Here is a 20,266-nt window from a genome sequence, read left to right as displayed (position 1 = left end):
TGTGATTCCGCTGCAAGCGCATTCAGATGCAATGCATGAAAGGTGGAAATGAGCAAGATCCGATGAACGCGGTAATCTAAAGTTTCACGCATTGAACATCAGACACTCGTTTTGCCACTGATGCAATGTCACACCAATTTATGATGAAGCTTGACAGCCTTGTCGTCAAGGATCCCGAATATCGGGATCAGTGTCTGCTATGCCAACCTCGGTATCGGATCGAAAATAATATCAATGGTATGAATATCAATAGCCCATCCCTGCCGCATGCAGTTTCAATAGTGTGCTTTAGGGTGTTGTGACAGTGATTTTCTGTAACTTATACCAGGGCTGCCAATTAACTTTGGCCAGCTAGCTGGACTGAGGTTTTCAATTGGGGACAATTCGGCACACACATGCACACGCATTTACATGTAACAGTATTATTACTTTGTAAATAGTCTGTAGGGTTTGCAAACTACCGCAAAAATTTCGGTGTAGCTAGTTTTAGGTTTATAATTGATAGATTATAAAGATTTGCCGTAAGATTTCTTGCGTGAGCGTCACGCCAGATGCGTGAGAGTTGGCAACCCCAGACAACCCCGAATTCAAAGTAAAAGCCAGATATGATTTTGTGTTAATTAGGACAGTGGTTCCCAAAGTAGGGGTCCCGACCCTTTGGGGGGTTGTGAGACGATTTCCAAGAAATCAAATATTTTTTTAAACTATTAGAAATAACATTTTATCAACATTTTAACATTTTATATTAACATTTTATCCATAACTAACAAAAGATAAAAACTAGTAGTTAATAGTTACATTTAAAAAAAACATGCAAATTAAAAATCCATCAGCCTTTCAAATTTCTTTCCGTTTGATCGCGACCCCTGAGGTGATTACGACAGATTAACGACACATCAATAGCGTCAGTTGCAGCAGAATTTACAGCACCATGTTAAACAATCCGACATGTGCACGTAACGTGTAGGTAATTTTCATCGCTTTATGCTTAGGATATTATATTTGTTGAAATGAAACGAATGAGTAAATAACAATAAAAAAAAAGTTATGTGGTTGTTAGAGCGTTGTGTTCTTTTGTGTTGTCATGCTCATGTTTGGATGCATGTGCACCGTTGCGCGCAACATTTGTATTTTAACCACTTCCGAGGATGGTGGGGGTCACGAGTCACTGGCACGTCTGTTATTTTGGGGGTCGTGAGCTGAAAAGTTTGGGAACCCCTGAATTAGGGTGTAGTGATGCCCGTTATGGAGTTATACAGCAGCGGCAGTCTAACAAGCAGGGGAAAAGCGCACGTTGCGGACGATTGCATAACTATAATGCAATATGCCCTACACGCAATAAGAGATGCAAGAAATGTAATAGAATGGGTAACTTTGAACGCGTGTGCAAAACAAAAATGGTTAAAGAGGTTACAGAAGAGCCCGAGATGGAAATGTATTGGCATTTTTTATGGGTTCATTAACTAAGCAGACAGACTCAGATGAGATATGGTATGTTGTGCTCCTTGTTAATGGCCACAAGATAAAGTTTAAAATAAACACTGGTGCCGATGTTACAGTGATGTCCGAGAACACATCGCCCCCTGCTGGTGAATACTAGATCTGCCGTAAGTAGCCCAGGCGGCAGAATCGACTGTATGGGGAAATTTCTAGCCACAAGCGAAAACAAGGGACATAGATACACCTTTTGGTTTTTTGTAATAAAAGGGCCTTATGCAAACCATCTTCTCAGCAAAACAGTAGCATGCAGGATGGGTTTAGTGTTGAGAGTTGATCAAATAGACAGACATCTTTGGTGATATTGGACTGCTAAACTGTGAGCCCATTAAAATAGAGCTGAGGTCAGATGCAATACCTTATAGTTTAGCTACTCCTCACAGAATACCTTTCCCATTTTGCCTAAGGTGGAGGAAGAACTGAGATGCATGCAATCACTGGGCTTTATTGAAGAGGTTACAGAGCCCACCAACTGCTGCGCGCCCATGGTGCCAGTGATCAAAAAGACAGGAGAAGTGAGAATATGTGTTGATCTAAAGAGACTCAATGAGGCCGTGAAGTGAGAAAGGTTCATTCTACTAACCTTGGAGGACATAGTCCCTAAGCTAGCTGGAGCGAGGGTCTTTTCAACATTGGATGCTTCCAGTGGATTCTGGCAGATACCACTGGAAGCCAGTTGTAGAAAACTGACCATGTTCATCACGCCGGATGGAAGGTTTTGTTTCTGCCGTCATCCATTTGGAAAAACGTCAGCTCCTGAGATTTTCCATCGGGAGATGAGCACACTTGAAGAACTACGAGGGCACAGTTGCTGTGATGGACAATGTGCTAGTCTATGGGCGAACTGAGGAGGAACACAACCAGCGTCTGAGCGCAGTACTACAGACCATTAAAGACTCTGGCCTTAGGCTCAATAAAGATAAATGCCACTTTGGAAAGTCAGAGATCTGCTAATTTGGACACATCATTGGAAAGGATGGGATAAAGCCAGATACCAGCAAAGTGAGATGCCAAGTCTCACGAATATCAGTGAGTTAAGGCAGGTGCTGGGACTCAACTGCCTGGGTAAATTCTTACCAGCCCTCTCAACCACACTACATCCAATCACAGAGCTACTAAAGAAGGAGGCTGTTTGGACCTGGGGTGAGTCTCAAGAGCAGGCAGTTGCCAGAGTCAAAGCCATGTTAGTATCAGCACCCGTACTTGCATAATACGATGCCAGCAAACTGACAGTCATCAGTGCTGATGCAAGCAGCTACGGCCTAGGAGCCGCCATGCTACAGCCACATGAAGGTGAACTTAAGCCCTTCGCCTTTTGTCCACACACATTAACAGATGCAGAGAAAATATATTTACAAATTGAAAAAGAGTGCCTGGCAGGAGTCTGGGCATGCGAGTGATTTTCCTGTTACTTGGATGGTTTGGATAGGTTCTGTTTACAAACAGATCACAAGCCACTGGTTCCACTGATCAATGCATATGACCAAGACAAAGCACCACTCAGGTGCCAGCTGTTGATGCGCCTCATGCGTTTCAATGTGAAAGCCGTCCATGTGCCAGGCAAGCGACTAACAGTGGCTGACACACTGAGCAGAAACCCACTGAGAGACGAGACGACATCCAACACAGAGGAGGATGTTGAGGCCGTTGAGGCTGTGGTGACGAGTAGGCCAATGTCAGTTCATAGACTAGACGACATTAGAGAGGCCACACGTAATGATGCAGATCTCCAAACGGGCATCAGTTCCAGCAGGTCAGGCTGGCCAAAAAGAATGGCACAGTCACCATTGTTGCAGGGATTCTGCACAGCGAGGGCACACCTGTCGGAGGCCTGTGGCCTTGTATCGTACCAAGGCAGGGTCGTTGTCCCGGCCACACACACATCAGAAATGTTTCAGCGGATACATGAGGGTCACTAGGGGTTGACAAAGTGCAAGGAAAGAGCCAGAATGTCAGTCTGGTGGCCAGCCATAAGTACGGATATTGCCAAGATAGTTAAGACATGAATGTTCTGTGCCAAGCGTAGACTAACACAGAAAAGAGAACCTCTCAAATCAACCTCTCTCCATAAAGGTCCATGGAAGAAGGTCGCAGCCGACCTGTGCGAGATAGAGGGCAGAAAATACCTTATTGTAGTGGAGTTATTGGAGTGGTATTATTCCAGAAATATTGAAATAGCCCACCTGCCCACCACCACAAGCCAACAGGTCATTACACAACTAAAGTCCATGTTTGTAAGATGGGGCAGATTTACTGCAAAGCATATCCTCAAGCAACCAGATCCTCATCTTGCTCTGATGTGTTATCGTGCAACCCCCATTAGTGCAACAGGAGTGAGTCCAACACAGCTTATGACTGGACATCAGATCAGAACAACACTCCTTACACTGGATGAGAAGCTGCAGCCTAAGCATATCAGCTACGAACAGGTGCCGACATTCTGCACGAGCTTTGCCAGATCTGCACCCTGGTCAGAGCATATGGGTGAAACTAGACAAGAAGGCCTGGAAAATACCAGTCAAGGTTCTAGGCAAATCTCCTGAGCCAAGATCCTATTGGGTCAGAACATACAGTGGTAGGGTCGCTCAGCGGAACAGGAGACATCTTCAGGTTGTGCCAGCGTCACCCTCTGCTGAGACATCTGACAACCATGGTGGAAAGTCCTAGAGGGCAATCTAACCCAATGTCATAGTTAATTATTTTAAGGTAAATTAAAGTTAATAAACCAATAATAATAATAAAGGGAGCAGAGTTGTTTCATGCTATATAGTTGGGAGCAAATGTCATCCAGGCAGACTGAAGAGGAAAAAAAAAAAACATTTTATTGTTTTCTTTCCTTAAGAAAAGTGAGATGTAGCAATGCCTGTTGTTGAGATATACCGATTAATGTTGCCTGCATTCGATTTGACTCCGTCCCTTTGGTGCGGGTGTGTGCTTGGGTGGCCAGCAGAATCGCGTTAGTTGCTCTTTGCTTGTATTGTGAATGTCAGATATAATAAAGGAAAGCGTCTCTCTCGTCATGACACAGGGTACTATTTCTACACGGTTTTTCGTCCAATTATACCATGAATACTACTGAATCAGTCATGAATATGTTACCAAATTACTGCTCTCTTTATCACACCTTTTTCGTATACACCCCCCATAACCACTTATCCAGTATAGAATTGCAGTGAGCTTGTAGCCAATACCAGAAAGCACTGGGCTAGGACAGAAATTAGATCTTTAATTCCAGACTGTAATATTAAAAATAATATTATTAAAAAAATAGAAAATAGGATAAAACTAGGCAAGGTTGTGCAATTTACATATTTATTAGGCAGTTCTGTGTACATATTATTTTAAACACTGTCAAGTCAAAATACATTGGTCAATCTGGTTGGGTCCCACTCCACTCTCCACTACACTTTAAAGAAAAGAAAAATGATTAAGAGCAGTTAAGACACATACGCAGAGGTAATTCATTTGTGATTTGTCCCCCAGTGTAATATCTAATCTTCCTGCAACACTGACATAAAATTTTAAAGTATGAAAATATACGGAAAAAACAGATTCATAGTTTTACAAGCTGTCTTTAGAAGCCAGAATGATCACTTTTACATACTGTATACCAAAATGCCTAACATCTCTCGCCACACCTGGGTTCAGCACAGAAAATTGTGTAAACTTCTATTTCTTTAAAGCATACCAATTATTTTTTTATGCTACAAATACTAGAATGCTTTAATTTCTGTTAAAATCAGACATTTCAACGGTATTTGTGCCAGCCAGCATGCAAGGCCAAACCCATTTTCTCCATCAGCAAACACCACATTGGTGTGACATGTAGGTGTGGCTTTGCAAACAGCCATCACAGTATTCATGGCATACTTGGGTCTGATAACCTACTACCAGACCCCACAAGGAAATGGATCACAGCCTTTAATACCTCTTCCTATTATAAAACTGATCAACAGTATTAACATTAAGGCAGCTGATTAACTGAGATTGTGACTGACTAAAGACTTTGTCAGTTATATTATTTATTTATCTATTATTAACTGGACTGTTTGGGAGAAAATGATTGAATTTAAATAAATAATTAGAAAACAAATATAAGTTTAACTGATTTTGTGATTTCCCTCATATTTTATCCAAAAAACAAGCTATTCTTCACAAGGACAAAAGGCATGAAAATATTGTTACACATAAAACATGGAAAAGAAGTAACAAATCTGGTATCACTCAATTTGCAAATGTCTGCTGACCACCAATGTAGATTTAAGGGTCCATAATAATATATCATCAATGTCAATCAAATTGCCAGCTTACACTAAGCAACAGACCATAACCAAATCTGACAGATAGTATTCCAATGGATTTTTCACTATAGGACTCAATGTAAAATGTTTCATATTTGGTCTTCAGTCCCAAGTATTCCTGTTCAAAACAGGAAAGGGTATTAGTTGGACTTTATAAGCTCTGTATAAACAGCAGTGATATCACACCAATTTCCAAAGTACTGACATTGAATGCAAGCAGATTTGTCCAAAACTTACACAGAAAACATGTATTGCTACAGCTGCAATCTTAAGCATGATCTGGAACAGAGACCCCACATTTCTAAAACAGAACTCTCAGAATAGTTTGGCCATTTATTTATTTTGATTAAAATAAAACTACTTAATTGGAAAACTAAATTAAGTGTTTGACAAACATAACAGTGCGACTGGAATAAAAACTAAAAATGATTTTGGAATATGAGACATGGAATAAAACATCAACAAAATGATTGCAAAATAACCTATATATTTAAAGCACTGATAAATATATCCAGATCAATTTTATTCTTTATATATAAAAGGGAAGGGGACAGAGTAAATCAAAAAAACATAATTGTTACAAAAAATACAGAGGCATGGAAATCCTTAAAATTATTCAAAGAACATCATTATTTTCAGGAGATGCAAGCTTTTTCCTGAAAAAGAGGAGCAAGACTATCCTTCCTCTGTGTTTTTAATCGGCTTTCATCATTTCTCAAAGGATACGTGCAACTCATTGTACATATTCTGCAATGGTGGATTATCTAATATGATAATTGAGCAGCAGGTACAGGACAACTGTGCAAAAGTTGTTCTTGCATATTAGAAGAACAATTTGCTTGTTTTTACCTAGAAATGAGGGATTCAGCATCACTGAATGTAATACAAATTCAGCAAATTCAGCATATCAAGCTGACAATAAATGACTAGGATGTTGAAATGCATTCTGGGGACATTTAGCTAGATAATAAAGTAACATGTAAAACAATTGGTTTAAAAAAAAAAAAAAAAAAAATTTAACTATAAAGTGGCTTAGCAATTATCATTCAAAATCTTTCCCACCCACAGTTCGCCTGACCTATGAGGCAAAACTGCATCAGTGCCATGGAACAACTAGCTCATCCACATGGAATGAAGTGAGCCATGAATCAGTTGCATGCTTATTGCTTAAAGACACTCAAAGGCTAACTCAACAACTATCGTGCAAGTAACTTGATGAGATTCGCACACATCTCAAAGAACTCTATAGTGTGACTCCCAGGTCTAGGAAAGGTCTCTCCACTAGTGGATTCGACAGAAGATGTGAGAGACGACGCCAAAGAGCCGTCTGATCCCTTGATGGCCACTTCGGCCTTGGCCTCTCCTGCCTTGGCCTCTCCTGCCTTGGCCTCTCCTGCCTTGGCCTCTCCTGCCTTGGCCTCTCCTGCCTCCGCCTCATTCTTTAGAGTTGTTCGGGAGTTCCCAACAGAGCCTGAGCGATGAGGAGTGGCAGTCCCCGATTTAGCCTCTAAAATTTCATCTAAAGCAAAAAGACAAATACACTGTAAATTTTGCCCACAGAAACATACCTAAAATCAGAGAATATAAACAGAAAAAAACTCCATTTTTAGACTCCTACTTATTTACATTTAGAAAGAGCACAAGTGAATTGAAACTATGTTCTTAACTGCTGAAACCTCTAAACGTACTCCTTATGGAATGTAGTGCCTATTTATAGAATGCACATTTAACAAAAACTCAGAGGGATTTAAAAGGTCCACACACTTAACATACCATCTATGCTACGAAAGTCAAGGAGGTAGGTCCTGCTGTCCACCTGGTAGAGCTGCAAACTCATCTTGGCCTGCATTCCCGTCACTGGGTTCTTCCTTCGTACACGCAGGTAATAGGGATTTACAACCTGAGAAGTAGAAAAAGCTATCTGAGACGCCTCATTTAGGTAATGGAAAAGCCATTTGAGATTATGAAATGAATGCGAAAGGGGGAGAAAATTAACCAACTAACCAGTCATGATAGACAACCAGATATCTTTAATGTCAACCAAATATTTTCATCTAAACCTGGACCTGGCCAATTAATGGTCTGTTTCCTATGACAGCCACACAGGACAGTGAGCCCTAGCACACCTGCTCCCAGAGGTGGATCGTTCAGGTCCTGAAAGTAAAAATTCAGACCAAGATTTTGTTTCAGCCAACCAGTCGAGTACTCTGTAGCTGTGACTCTTCATACTCATATTGGCTTTGGATGGACTGAACTGCCAGTGCTGTCATTCTAGCTTCAAACTCCCTCGTGGAATTGCAGTGCTGACGTTCAGCGATTCTCCACCTGCGCTCCCACCTGCCTCTCCCTCCTACTTATGCTGCCATAGCCGTATCTGCCGGAGTTTACATATTGCACTAACCTGTTTGCACTCCCTCTAGTCTTCCCTACTTTGGCTAACTGCACATTTTATTTCCCCTACCCCTCCGGGGGTGTGCTGCCTGGAGACCCAAAATTATCAAGGTATTCTGCCTTCCCTGCTGCCTGTGACATCTCCACTACCTGTGGTGTCTTTCTGGCCTGCTCGCCCTTCTGCCTGAGACGTCTCTCCTGCATGCCCTGCTGCTGTACCACTGTTCGTCCTACCATCAGAAGCAGCACCAGTATCTGCTTGCCCCCTGCTTTGAGACTCAAATGTTAAAATTGGGACAGTGTGAACTGGAACTTTGCCATCTTGCCCATTTGATTTCCTCTGCCGGTCCCAGGAGGATGGGCTCCTCCTTTGAGTCTGGTTCCTCCCAAGGTTTCTTCCTTCTAGGGAGTTTTTCCTTGCCACTGTCACCTCTGGCTTGTTCACTGGGGACTTTGGGCAGGGATAATGAAGAGCACTCTGAGACCATGTAATGTTGTGAAAAGGCACTATACAAATTAAATTGAATTGAATTACAAAATTTTGGTCTGGATTTGTATTTTTTTTTTTAACATGAACACTCTACTTCTGCCAATCACAGCATGTGCTGCCAGGAACCCAGTTATTTCCACTCTACAGGCTGTAAGATCACAGAGTGATATTCAATTGATTCCATCCACAGCTATGTAGGCCCGCAGCCAACAGCAGATATAGCTGCAGAAGAGTGAGAGAACAGAGGCAGCCTCCCCACTCAAAAGAACATGGGCCTTCTTGCAACAGACTGCTATGGCAGCACAAGAGGAACTGAACTTGTGTCGCCACTGTAACATGCATCTTACTTTAACCAAACGCCCCAGATCCTCATATCATTGTGTTCTCTTGTTTCATTCCAGTTTGTCCTGTGAAATCCTAGATTTCACTAAAAGCATGAACCGAGTTCAAACCTTGAAAATATAATCCGGAAGTATACACACCATCCATGATTTACAGATACCACATGATGAGAAAGTAATAAATGATTAATGCAAAATTCTAGAGACAAAGCCCAGCATTTCTTGTCCTTAAGAAACACATAACATAACAGTATTCTTAGATAAGACCTACAAAAGGAATTAAACCATAGCTGAATGGCAGATGTTTTAATCATGTGACATTCATTCATAAATTGGCATATTTCCACATTTGAATCATTCACCTTCCACTCATAGTCCAGCTGCTTCATGGCCCGGCACACCTCCGACATGATGTCATTCGGCCGGCTTTGGCTCCGGATGCCCAGGTGCCACTTGGCTCTGCGAACTCCCTGGTGCTTCGACTTCTGAGGATTTAACTCGTCGAGGGTGTGCCGCGGCCTGGGCAGCACCTCAGCCACCAGGAATGGCACCCGTTCAGGGTGGGGCTTTGTGGCGGACAGCTGGTGCTCATCCAGGAAGGACTCGGGAGGGCTACTGGCCAGGTAGAAATCCTTTGCCTCGCTCATGATGCGCCGATTGTCTATGATGAGATGGTACGCCACCGCCAATGGGTCCTGGTGGTTCCGGTTATACAGACACGTCAGAACCTCCTCCTCAGTACATTCAAACTTCTCACAAACTTCCTTTAAGGCTTCATCATCAATCACGGCGTTGCTGTAGGATGGATCTTCTGGGAACAGGTATTTTGGCAGGTCTTGCTTGAACCATTCATCCTCCCTATCAAAACCAGAGTACAGAATTGTTTTATTTGAAAAGGAAAAAATGACAAAAAAACAAGGAGGAAAAACAATTAGTAGACTGTGCTTGCCATTTTATCATGTAAGATTATGTCTCTTTTCATCAGTCAAGCTAAAATGTTAACAAGAATTGAGACCAGTTCCAGAGTAACAATTAAATAAGTTTCAGACACACATATAGGAATCAAATTAGGTCATTTCAAGATTACAAATGATTGTCTATGAGTTTAATCTACATCACCATCTAAACTCTTGAGTTCTCAGGCTCACCGGATTTCCTTGATTGTTGCTCTCTTCATGGGGTCAACCTGCAGCATATGCTTCAGAAGGCTGATCACTGAAGGATTCAAGTACTGTGGTGTAAAGAAGATCCCATCACAGATCTTCTTGAACAACGTTGGCACATGGTCATCGTCAAATGGGAGGGTCCCACAAAGCAAAGCATACAGAATTACTCCACTGCTCCAGATGTCCACCTCTGGACCAGCATAGAGCCTGGGTGCAGAAAGTGGGGTGTTAGTCTTAGTGATTATGTTTTAGTCAATAAACATAATCAAAGAGGCAAGCTATATACCACGTAGATGGCTAGAAGGCTAATAGTAGTAATTAGTAATCCCATCAATAAACTTATTTTCTTCCTAGAAACCATTTTATTGCCTAAACTACAGTACGAACGAGAGCCAGATTACTGGACATCTTGGGGGGGAACGAAAATAAGAGTCCCAAAACGAGGGAGAGGTGAGATGATTCACACTGATCGTCCCTCCAGCCCCTCATTCTCAGTGATTTGTGTATATTAGTCTTCAGTTTTGTCATTCAGAAGTCCTTAAATCAAGTGATCTTCTTGTCCCACATGCTCACATTTGGTTTTCATTTTGGTACCAGCCACACCAATAGTTACTTTTCAAACAACTTTGTCATCCCGCATAAAAGGCAACACATGAATCACCACCCCGGGGTTCCCAGTGTTTCTCAACATCTTTCTTGAGACAAACTCACAATTACAAAGTAAATAAGGTGATTACCTTCCTGAAATCACTTCAGGAGCAGCATAGTTTGGTGAACCGCAACTTGTTCTTAAAAACTCCCCATCTGACATCATGTTTGACAAACCTGAAAGAGACATGGTGAACATTCATATAAATGATAATCACGGTCACATTAGGTAATATAGTACACATCAAAAATAACATTATTAATTATTACATTAGGGGGAAATTCATTATTTTGCAGGTACTGTTAAAAAATAACTAAGTTCAAAGAAGCAGAACTTTGAAATTTCATGTGACAAAGCAGATCTGTATTATGCAAAATAAGCTTCCACAATCACGATTCTGTAGAAATGCTGTGCAACTGGCAATACGTGTTATCTCTGGTTTGAGGTAGAACCCAGTCACTACTTATTGATGCAGTGATTGTGTATACATCTCCGGACCTCATCAGGTTAGTATTTTAGTCACACTCTAAATAATGAAAAGTGAAAATTGTTACTCTGGGAACTTAACCGTTCAGCTGGAAACATATACGTGTAAAGGTGCCATTTAAATGCATTTTCCGGGGCTGTTTCTTCTTTATCCAGCAATACTTAACAGGGACAGTAAAATTAATATGGAGACAGCGTGCTCCAACAGCTCAAAGAAATATACAGGCTTTAATAAGGTGACGTGATCAGAATGCTGTGCAACTGGGCAGAAAAGTGTGAATGTTATCAGTAAATTGAAGCACTATCCCTATACCTCAGAATATGTTTTCTCTTTTATTACCTGATCTGCTGTGTTGTGTATGTGTATCATGCATATTGCCTAGCAATTGCTTCACATTAAGTCCGCCTGTTATGTTATTTGGGAGGGAAACAGCTTCTCACCAAAGTCAGCAATCTTAGCGTTCATCTGAGCATCCAGCAGGACATTCTCAGGTTTGAGGTCTCTATGCACCACCATGTGCCGGTGGCAGTAGTCTACAGCGGAGATGATCTGCTGGAACAGACGTCTGCTCTCCTTCTCATCCAGCTGACGCAACACCACAGCAGAAGTTATTCAGTTTGCATTTCAGTTTTTTTCCCCACATACACCTGATTATTTAAAGATGCATCACCGTGGCAATAGTGTGGTATTAAGGTATTAATGGAATCATAATATATCATAACTATTTTTGGGTGACACAAAGGGCAGTGCACCCTTGGAAATATAGGAAAAATAACACAGAACAAGATGATAGGTGTTAACTGTAAATGTCTGAATAAAGTAATCTTTAAAGAATACAAAACTGTTACAGTTAAACATTTATTGTAATGGGTCTTGGCTCCCATACCTTTTACAACATTAACCAGGCAACTTGAGGAAATAAAAGTGCCAGAATCACAATGCCTAAAATAATAAGTTATCTTCAAAGAGAATTAAGACAACACCAACGGGCAAAAACATGATACAATACCTTGCCATTTTTGCAAATATAGTCAAACAGTTCGCCTCCAGAAACATATTCCATCACCATGAAGATATCTGTTGGCGTGCTGATTACTTGGTACCTGCACAAACCAAAAAAATTGGAGGGGGTCATTCCCCATTTCTGGAATATACTACATTAAAATATTTTATAACTGCTTATTTTGGTTAGGGTCACAGGACGGCCTGGGATAGGCTGAAGTATAAGGCACAAATCTGAGACATGGGACATCAACACTGTGGATCACATACATACACTCAATCATACACTCAGCAATTTAGAGATGACAATTATCCATTTGCATGAATTTCGACTGCAGAAGGAAAGTGGAGTACCTTGAGGAAACCCATGTAACACAGCAAGAACATGCAAACTTCACACACATAGTGAAGGTGACATGATTTTCTACAAGATGAAAATCATTGTGTCTTACAGTTTAATTATATGTGGGTGCCTGAAGAGCTTAAGATTCTGAATCTCCCTGCGAATCTTTCCCACGACGTCCAGGCTACGGATCTTCTGTCGGTTCAGGATCTTCACCGCCACTTGGTGCTTCGTCAATTCATGCTGCCCAACTACAGGTAGGTGGGGGGGGGGGGAGCAGAAGGAGGATTCCAAGATGAAAAATACTGAATTATCACCAACAATACAGCAGTATTTCAAATGAGAAGATGGTTTGAAGCAGAAGAGTAGTAAATGTTAATCAATAATTTTAACCAGGCATGCTGTTTTCTGATTGTTACTTTTCCTTTTAATAATTAATCAGCTAAGACATGCCTAAGAAAAAGAAGGTCTTTGACCTCTACCTGACATTTCAAGAAAGACTGCTGAAGTAATACCTATTCAGCATATTTTAAAGTTATTTTTAAGTTAATCAAAATGAAGAGAACCTAAATGTTTTTCAGGTGATTCAATGATCTTGAATTAAACGTGATGCATCTTCCCAGTACAGTTTCCTCATCCATTTTATTTTATAGAAGGCCAAGAATTGCAACAACACTACTACTGAAAAAATATTTCCTTATGAGAAGAATTTAGGACATAGGTCACCCTGGGTCTGATAAATGCAATAAGTGCAGCTGTGAGTTACTGGTAAACTTAACTGGTCTCTTACTAGGTTAATGCGTTCCATAATGTGTGGCACAGGTGGAATGATTATGTTCCTCAGTAAACTAGGTTAAAATATCATTATCATAATTATGTCAATGTGTTTAAATAAATCAACACTGTCCTAAAAGATGTTCCTGCTGGTTTGTGCAGCAGGTATTTTGTTTGTAACATTCATGCAACAGAGTAAATTGTCCCACGCTCAGAAGCAAGCATAAAACAGCTGGTAACAACCATCTCTAACAGCTAACAACCACCAAATTTTAAATGAGAAAATAAACACATTTATGGTGTGCTGTTTGGCACAGTAAATCATTTTTGGTTCGGTACAGTATGCACAATGAAATGAATGAATACATTTATTGAACAGAACCTAAATTCACAAGTAGATATACAACATGGAAAACATTACGGTAATCTATGAGTTGGTTCTGATTAATGCTAACCAGTCAGTCATAATCGACGGCTTGGGAACATTTTGGTCTCTGAAAAAATGACTCCCTGGAAAACACTGGAGAGAGAAAGAAGTTGATAAGACAAAGACTATCTGTCGACACTGTTATACCAAACTCGAAAATGTTGCTGTAAATGCATCCAACACATTCTCATTTAAGGCAATATCATCCAAGTGCATGTACGAGTCTTTATTACTCAGGTTTTGTTATTCAAGCATGTTGACAGATGCATTGCCTTTGGATTACAACTATCCCAAACTGTTTGTAGTTTTAATAATAAATAATTTTCTAACAAATTGTTTTCCCTGCTGTACCGAAATTGCACTGAACCACAAATCCAAAACCAAGGTTTGTACCGAACCATGAATTTTGTGTACTGTTACACCCTTACTACAGACTGATCACAAAACATACATACAATGTTGGTATAAATCAGGGTTGGGGTCATTTCAGAATGCATTCATAAATTCCAATCCAAATCAGGAAATAGAACAGGAGTTGGGACTGAAAAAAAATATTGGGAACAGGATTGGAATTGAATTCAAATTTCAGGGAGATTTAAATTCCAACACCAGTTTCATTTCCTGATTTGGATTGGAATTGATGAATGTATTCCGGAATGGCCCCAACCCTGGTATAAATATCACACACCTTCCATTCCTATAATACACCATAGCCATTTTTCAAATTCAATATAACATACCCAGTCTCGAGCTGTTATGTTATTCGGCGCTGGTACCGGTTTTTATGCCAGTGGGAAACTAACACCTTGAAGTACTGTACTTTTGGTACTTTGCTGAAGTACCAAAAGTACGGTACCTGGCACAGTGGAAAAGAGATGTTTTGCTATGGACTGTGAGAGGAAAATAGAGTACCTGGTGGAAACCAGCAGGACAAAGTTGAACCCAAAACCCTGGAGGTGAGGTTCCACTGAGCCACCATGTCTTGCCAACTTTTACCTTTTTAATACTTCCTTCCCCAGAAGTGTTATTGGTATATGGAAAACAATGACTACAATAAGAATTTTAGTCATTGTACTCTTTTAACATGTGTGTATTACTCTACAGTACATTTTTCAATGTATTTGCCCATGTAAAATTAGGGAAAGTACTAAACTTGGAGTCTATTTAGTTTGGACATTTTGTTACACATTTCACTACTTAAGTGCAAGGGCTAACATTGTAAACTGTCAATGTTGTATTAGCTGGTATAGTGCATCACCTAGTACACAACAAAACAGCAAGCAAATAACCAATCCAGTATCAGATTGTTTCAAGGGCTGATTAACTAAAACCAGCTGATAAGTTTGAAGTTACTAACAAGTAAACACACAAAAGCAGTCTGGGAACTAGGTGCTGTCAGAAGTATCAAAAGTATCAATTGCATGATGTATAAAATGGATTCAATACTAATTTTCTATGGTATTGATTCTACAGCCTGGACTTCTGCTTCGCTCTGACCCCTGAGACTTGCAGGCTACCAACGTGTATGCCTAGACCAGAGTGCATTCACACACATGGGGCGTTAAGTTCAGAAGCATCAGATCTTTTGCCGCTATGTTTAAATCCATAATAAGTTCAGCAACAGTCGCATCTGGAAATACTTTGGCTTTGTGTCAAATGAAAATGGTAAACCACAGGTCATATGGAAGCCTGTATGCAAGTTGTGCCACCACACAATACTGACAAAGGGGGCAAATACCACAAATTTAAGTAACTTTTAGGAGACTGATACACAACGTAATACAAAGAGTTTTTGGAGCTGGGTATTTTATTTCAAAATGAATAAAATATTAATCTGCCTGTTATAGTAGAGGTACAAATGTGATGTGCATTTTTTCTGTGGGTGAAAACATTTTTTGTAGTCAAACATTTCTGCATTAAGACAACAGTCTGCAATTACTTATACATGCAAGTTGTGTTTGGCTTCATCTTGTAAGGTTGTTTTGACAATTCAGATACAAACTTTTAGAGTCATGCTCTTGTTGGCAGTGTTTGTGCTTTGAGACACAAGATAAAGTAGGCATGTAAAAGTAATGTGCATCTGTTCTATTATGCATTGTAGTAATATAAAGTAACATTTAATTTTAATAGAGTTTAATTATTTACTGTTTGTGAATATGTCTAAACATGAGCACAGCGCATTTACAATGGCAGCTATTGTACTAAATATGCTTTGACTGACAATGCAGTACAAACTATTATTTAGATATAGTGACACGAGTTAACAAAAGGTTGTAAAGTTGTACTGCAAACAAAATTGTATTTTTTTTTTTTTTTACTGAATTACATTATATACTGTGTTGAGTATTGAACATTCTATTAAATTTCAATACTTTTCTTTGTATCGTATTGAAGTTTGACATTTTGGTATTCTGACAACACTACTGGGAACAAGTGGCCATGCAAGTAATACTGACATAATCACCATGATCTGCAATTACACAAACTAATATCATTGAAGTTCTAAATAACATGAATTTAAATACTATGTATTAAATTAACAATGGTAACAATGGTCGTGCAGAAGGTATGAGTAAAAAAGTCATTTGTTCAACAACTTTACTCAAATTTGAAAAAAATTAGAGTAACAAAGTATTTGTACTTCTTTGTTACTTCACATCTCTTAGGTGTAAGATCATGACAAAAACTCTCATGTTAATTACAACCAGGAAGGAATACTATGGGTTTCTATTAAAAACCTTTAATAAAGTCCTAATTTTAACACATGATAAGAGTTTATCGATGTAAACAGTATTGTGTCATACTATGAAAATATATCAATAGATAACAGAAATATGATATGCTACTGCCCAGCCCTAAAACAATGTCAGTTTTTCCTGTTTCAAACACCCCCACCCCATCCTTGCTAAGGCCTTCTATGGGCCACAGCCTCCTGGTTGAGAACCACTGGCTTAGAAAACATAAAATGTGTGATTAACATAACTATACCATATATCACTTAAACACAGAGGAATCTGACTGGAACTTGCATCATGTTCTGTCTTCCTTTTGTCCTTCTCTCTGTCATTTTTAGCAGCCACCACACTCGAGAAGCTGATGACCACCAGGTGTCTGTGATCTTATTGCTGTGGTTTCTTACCATTAGTATGCAGGAACCGCCCTACTGCATCAAGCCTTGTGTCATTTATGTAGACGACTCAGCCCGATGCACAACAGCAGATGCTTTGCGTGTTTAATCCTTGCTATGAGGAATGGCACTGAGGGCAGAGCAGCTGTCTTTTAACATAGGTCAACCACTGTAAAACGAAATCACACAAACATTCTGAACCAGTGCTTGTTTACTCAGCTACTAAACCACCATCCACTGCAGCCCACTGACATAAGCAATGAAGACTCCTGATCAGCGAAAGGCTAAGATGCTGCCTTTTACTCTAAACGTGTCCTGACAGGGGAAACTTTTTCCTAGTTAACTAATGTTTGGGCTTGTTATCAAAGCAACACCCTATATTTTTCCAAAACACAAAAACGATTCTTTTCAAGGAATATGGTATAGAGACTATGTAACTACCTGAAACTCATAGTTTACAAAAAACAAATTTTACAGTTTAGTGTTTAAAACAAAGTCTCATGCACCAGTCATTTTGCTTGGTTGCAAATATAAAAATAAAACAATCTGTTACCAAAGGGCAAAGACAGAATAGGGCAAAGAGCAACTATTCTGTAATTTATGGTTGTTATAATTAAAGTTCGTTATATTCAAAAAAATATACAGACAGAATTCTATTTTTTTGTGCTTTGTTTATAAAAACCAGTTAACATTCCCTAAAGGAACACATTAAGAAAATACAAATCAACAACAAAAACAACAACAATTACAGCAACATATTAAAATTATTCAAAAGCTTCTGCAGTAATCAAAATCACAAGATGCTTTTTCAATAAAATAACCATTATATGCAGACTATAAAACTGTGACTGATGAGTTAAACTTGCATGGATTTTCTGGATAATGAAAGATTACAAAATGACCCAAATACTACACTCCCACCAGTACTGTCAGAAGTATTGAAAGTACCAAAAGTATCAATTCTATGATATATACAACAGTTTCAAAGCATATTTTTCATGGAATATATTCTACAGCCTGCATTTCCAGGTTGCTCTGACCATTGAGGCTAGTTGGCTACCAATTCATATGCCTACACCTATGTAGGCCTGTTTGCAAATTGTGCCACTACACAATACTGATAAAACGGGCAAACACCACAAATTTTGCCAAACATTTAATGGACCGACATGCAACGCAATACAATTTTGCAAGATAGGTATCTTATTTCAGAATTAATGAAATAATAATCTGCATGAGCCTATTAGAGATACTACGTGCATTTTATACTGGTTCAAACATTTTTTGTAGTCAGTTAAACATTGAGATATCAATCTTGTGAGGTTGTGTTGATCATTCCAATACAAACTTTAAGAGTTGTGCAATAGTTAGAAATGTTTCTGCTTTGAGAAGCAAGATAAAGAAGGCATACAAAAATAATGTATATCTGTTATATTATGCATTGCAATGTTATAAAGTAACACTAATTTTAATAGTGTTTATTTCCTACTCATGAATATCTCTGAACGTGATTACAGCACAATTACAATGGCTACTACTGGACTTAATATTATTATGCTTTGATTGACAATGCTATGCAATGGTTTTTTAAATATAGTGACATGACTTCACAAAAGGTTGTAGAGTTTTTACTGCAAATAAAATTGCAACTGAAATTACTTGTATCGAGCTACATCATGTACGGTGCATATCAAAAATGGTATAGAATTTCAATACTTTTCTTGGCATGATATGGAAGTTTGAAATTTTGGTATCATGACTAACTCCCAGCTCCTCTCTGTATGCATGTCTTTGACTGGCATGACTACAGCAGTTGCCAGCACTAACACATGGAGAAAATGAGCATAATGGTTTATGTGAGAACCAATGATGCTTCTGATTTTAAGAAAAGCCAGCAAAGAGCAAGCAGTTAATAAAATAATGTGTTATCACCAATGCATATAACCACACTATACACAAACTGATCATTGGCTTCTCTTATATATTTGATATTTTGCTTTTAAATTATACACCCCTTTGTGAAGCTTGTATTCGGCTGTTTTAGCTTTCTCACACACAGGCCCATGATCTCTTACTGGATTGCTCCAGGGATCAATAAGTCTAGCCATGGCTGTGTCTACAAATCCAAATTAACCAGAAACCACCAATTTTCTCCAGATAATGTATTCTATATCCTTGCAAATGTCCACATTTGTACTACCTAACTGGCTCCAAAAATCTGTCGTCCAGACCTTTAGAAGGAAAATGAAACAGACTTAAGTATTATTACACCAGCCACTGGCGATACACCGTTTGACAAACACTGCAAAACTAAACTACTTACACATCAGTCTATGATTTAGAAATAGCATTTAAATAAATAGTTTAAGGGACAACGGTCTACCAAAATTACAACGAAACAATGCCCTTGTGGTTGGTTATCTTGTGAAAATGTAAATGTTTCAGATGACTAAAGGCTTGCAGCTGCAATATGCCATCTTAAAAACTTTTAAATTGCAATTATTCAAACGTTTTGGTGTGGGCAAATTACATTCTTAAAATGCTCTGGTGACGATATCTGCTCGATATCAAAATGAAGGACAGGTCTTACACCAGTTTACGTAAAACCCAATATAGGTAAGCCGTGGCATGTTAGACGGGGATGTAACATGCCCTACCAAAGCGCAACCCCAGCACAGGTACCGTCATGACATCCACTGCGAGACAGTAAAGGCAGTGCCACTGTGCTAAAATAGCTGGCGTAAAGTAAACCTAACCTTTTGATTTCAGCAGCTGTCATGTGATTCATCTGCTACAGGTTTGTTTTGAAAGCCATGTGGAGTACTGTGAATTCACCCCCTGGGTGACAGTTTTCAGAGTGACTATCTAAGATTAAGTCACCCTGGGCGACACTACGTCGTAGCAAATGTAGGCTAACAGGCTAAACGAAACTCAAACAAGCGGGTCATTTCCGCGGACAGCCAATCTGTCGTTTAAGCACCTGAGCAGATTGACACCACTTGCTTAACTCACCTTTAACTTTCCCAAACGTCCCGACCCCAAGCGTATCCCCAAGAATGTAATGGCCAATCTTGACCCTCCCTTCATGCTTCTGTTTATCCGTCGCCATCTTCCCGACGAAGCCCTCCCTAGAGCGGCGACCACACACCGAGACGGAAGTGACGTCAAACCGACAGGAATTAAAAGTACGAGTACGCGCTCAGCGTAAATAAATAAACGGAAACTCTGTAAAGACGCGGCAGCGCACGCAAAATGATCCTGGACCGGTTTC

At 39.6% G+C, this 20,266-nt stretch overlaps 1 protein-coding gene across 3 annotated transcripts; it reads right to left on the bottom strand.

Moving 5' to 3' along the window:
• Positions 1-4,792: 4,792 nt before the first annotated feature.
• prkaa1 (protein kinase, AMP-activated, alpha 1 catalytic subunit) lies at positions 4,793-20,166 on the bottom strand. 3 transcript variants are annotated; one of them, XM_023823311.2, is made up of 9 exons: positions 20,008-20,163; positions 12,777-12,918; positions 12,332-12,425; positions 11,763-11,907; positions 10,924-11,011; positions 10,169-10,393; positions 9,383-9,878; positions 7,572-7,698; positions 4,793-7,317 (listed from the first exon to the last, which is right to left on the bottom strand). In XM_023823311.2, the coding sequence occupies exons 1-9, from the start codon at positions 20,102-20,104 to the stop codon at positions 6,995-6,997; spliced, it is 1,737 nt and encodes a 578-aa protein (XP_023679079.2). In that variant the 5' UTR covers positions 20,105-20,163; the 3' UTR covers positions 4,793-6,994. The 3 variants fall into 3 exon arrangements, with proteins under 3 accessions (XP_023679079.2, XP_023679080.2, XP_072570514.1); XM_023823312.2 differs by lacking the exon at positions 20,008-20,163 and adding an exon at positions 13,234-13,269; XM_072714413.1 differs by lacking the exons at positions 4,793-7,317; positions 7,572-7,698 and adding an exon at positions 7,705-8,640 and having other exon boundaries at positions 20,008-20,166.
• Positions 20,167-20,266: the final 100 nt, after the last annotated feature.

This window comes from Paramormyrops kingsleyae, chromosome 7 (assembly GCF_048594095.1).
Source record: "Paramormyrops kingsleyae isolate MSU_618 chromosome 7, PKINGS_0.4, whole genome shotgun sequence".
NCBI lineage: Eukaryota > Metazoa > Chordata > Actinopteri > Osteoglossiformes > Mormyridae > Paramormyrops > Paramormyrops kingsleyae.
Note: the sequence above shows the minus strand (reverse complement) of the source record. Positions and strands in the feature narration are given on the sequence as shown.

Excerpts from the sequence above, each read along its gene's own strand:
- prkaa1 (XM_023823311.2), bottom strand. The coding sequence starts at position 20,104 with ATGGCGACGGATAAACAGAAGCATGAAGGGAGGGTCAAGATTGGCCAT. Across the intron at positions 12,426-12,776 it reads CACCCACATATAATTAAACT|GTACCAAGTAATCAGCACGC; the intron begins GTAAGACACAAT and ends TGGTTTGTGCAG. Across the intron at positions 11,012-11,762 it reads CGCTAAGATTGCTGACTTTG|GTTTGTCAAACATGATGTCA; the intron begins GTGAGAAGCTGT and ends TGTCTCTTTCAG.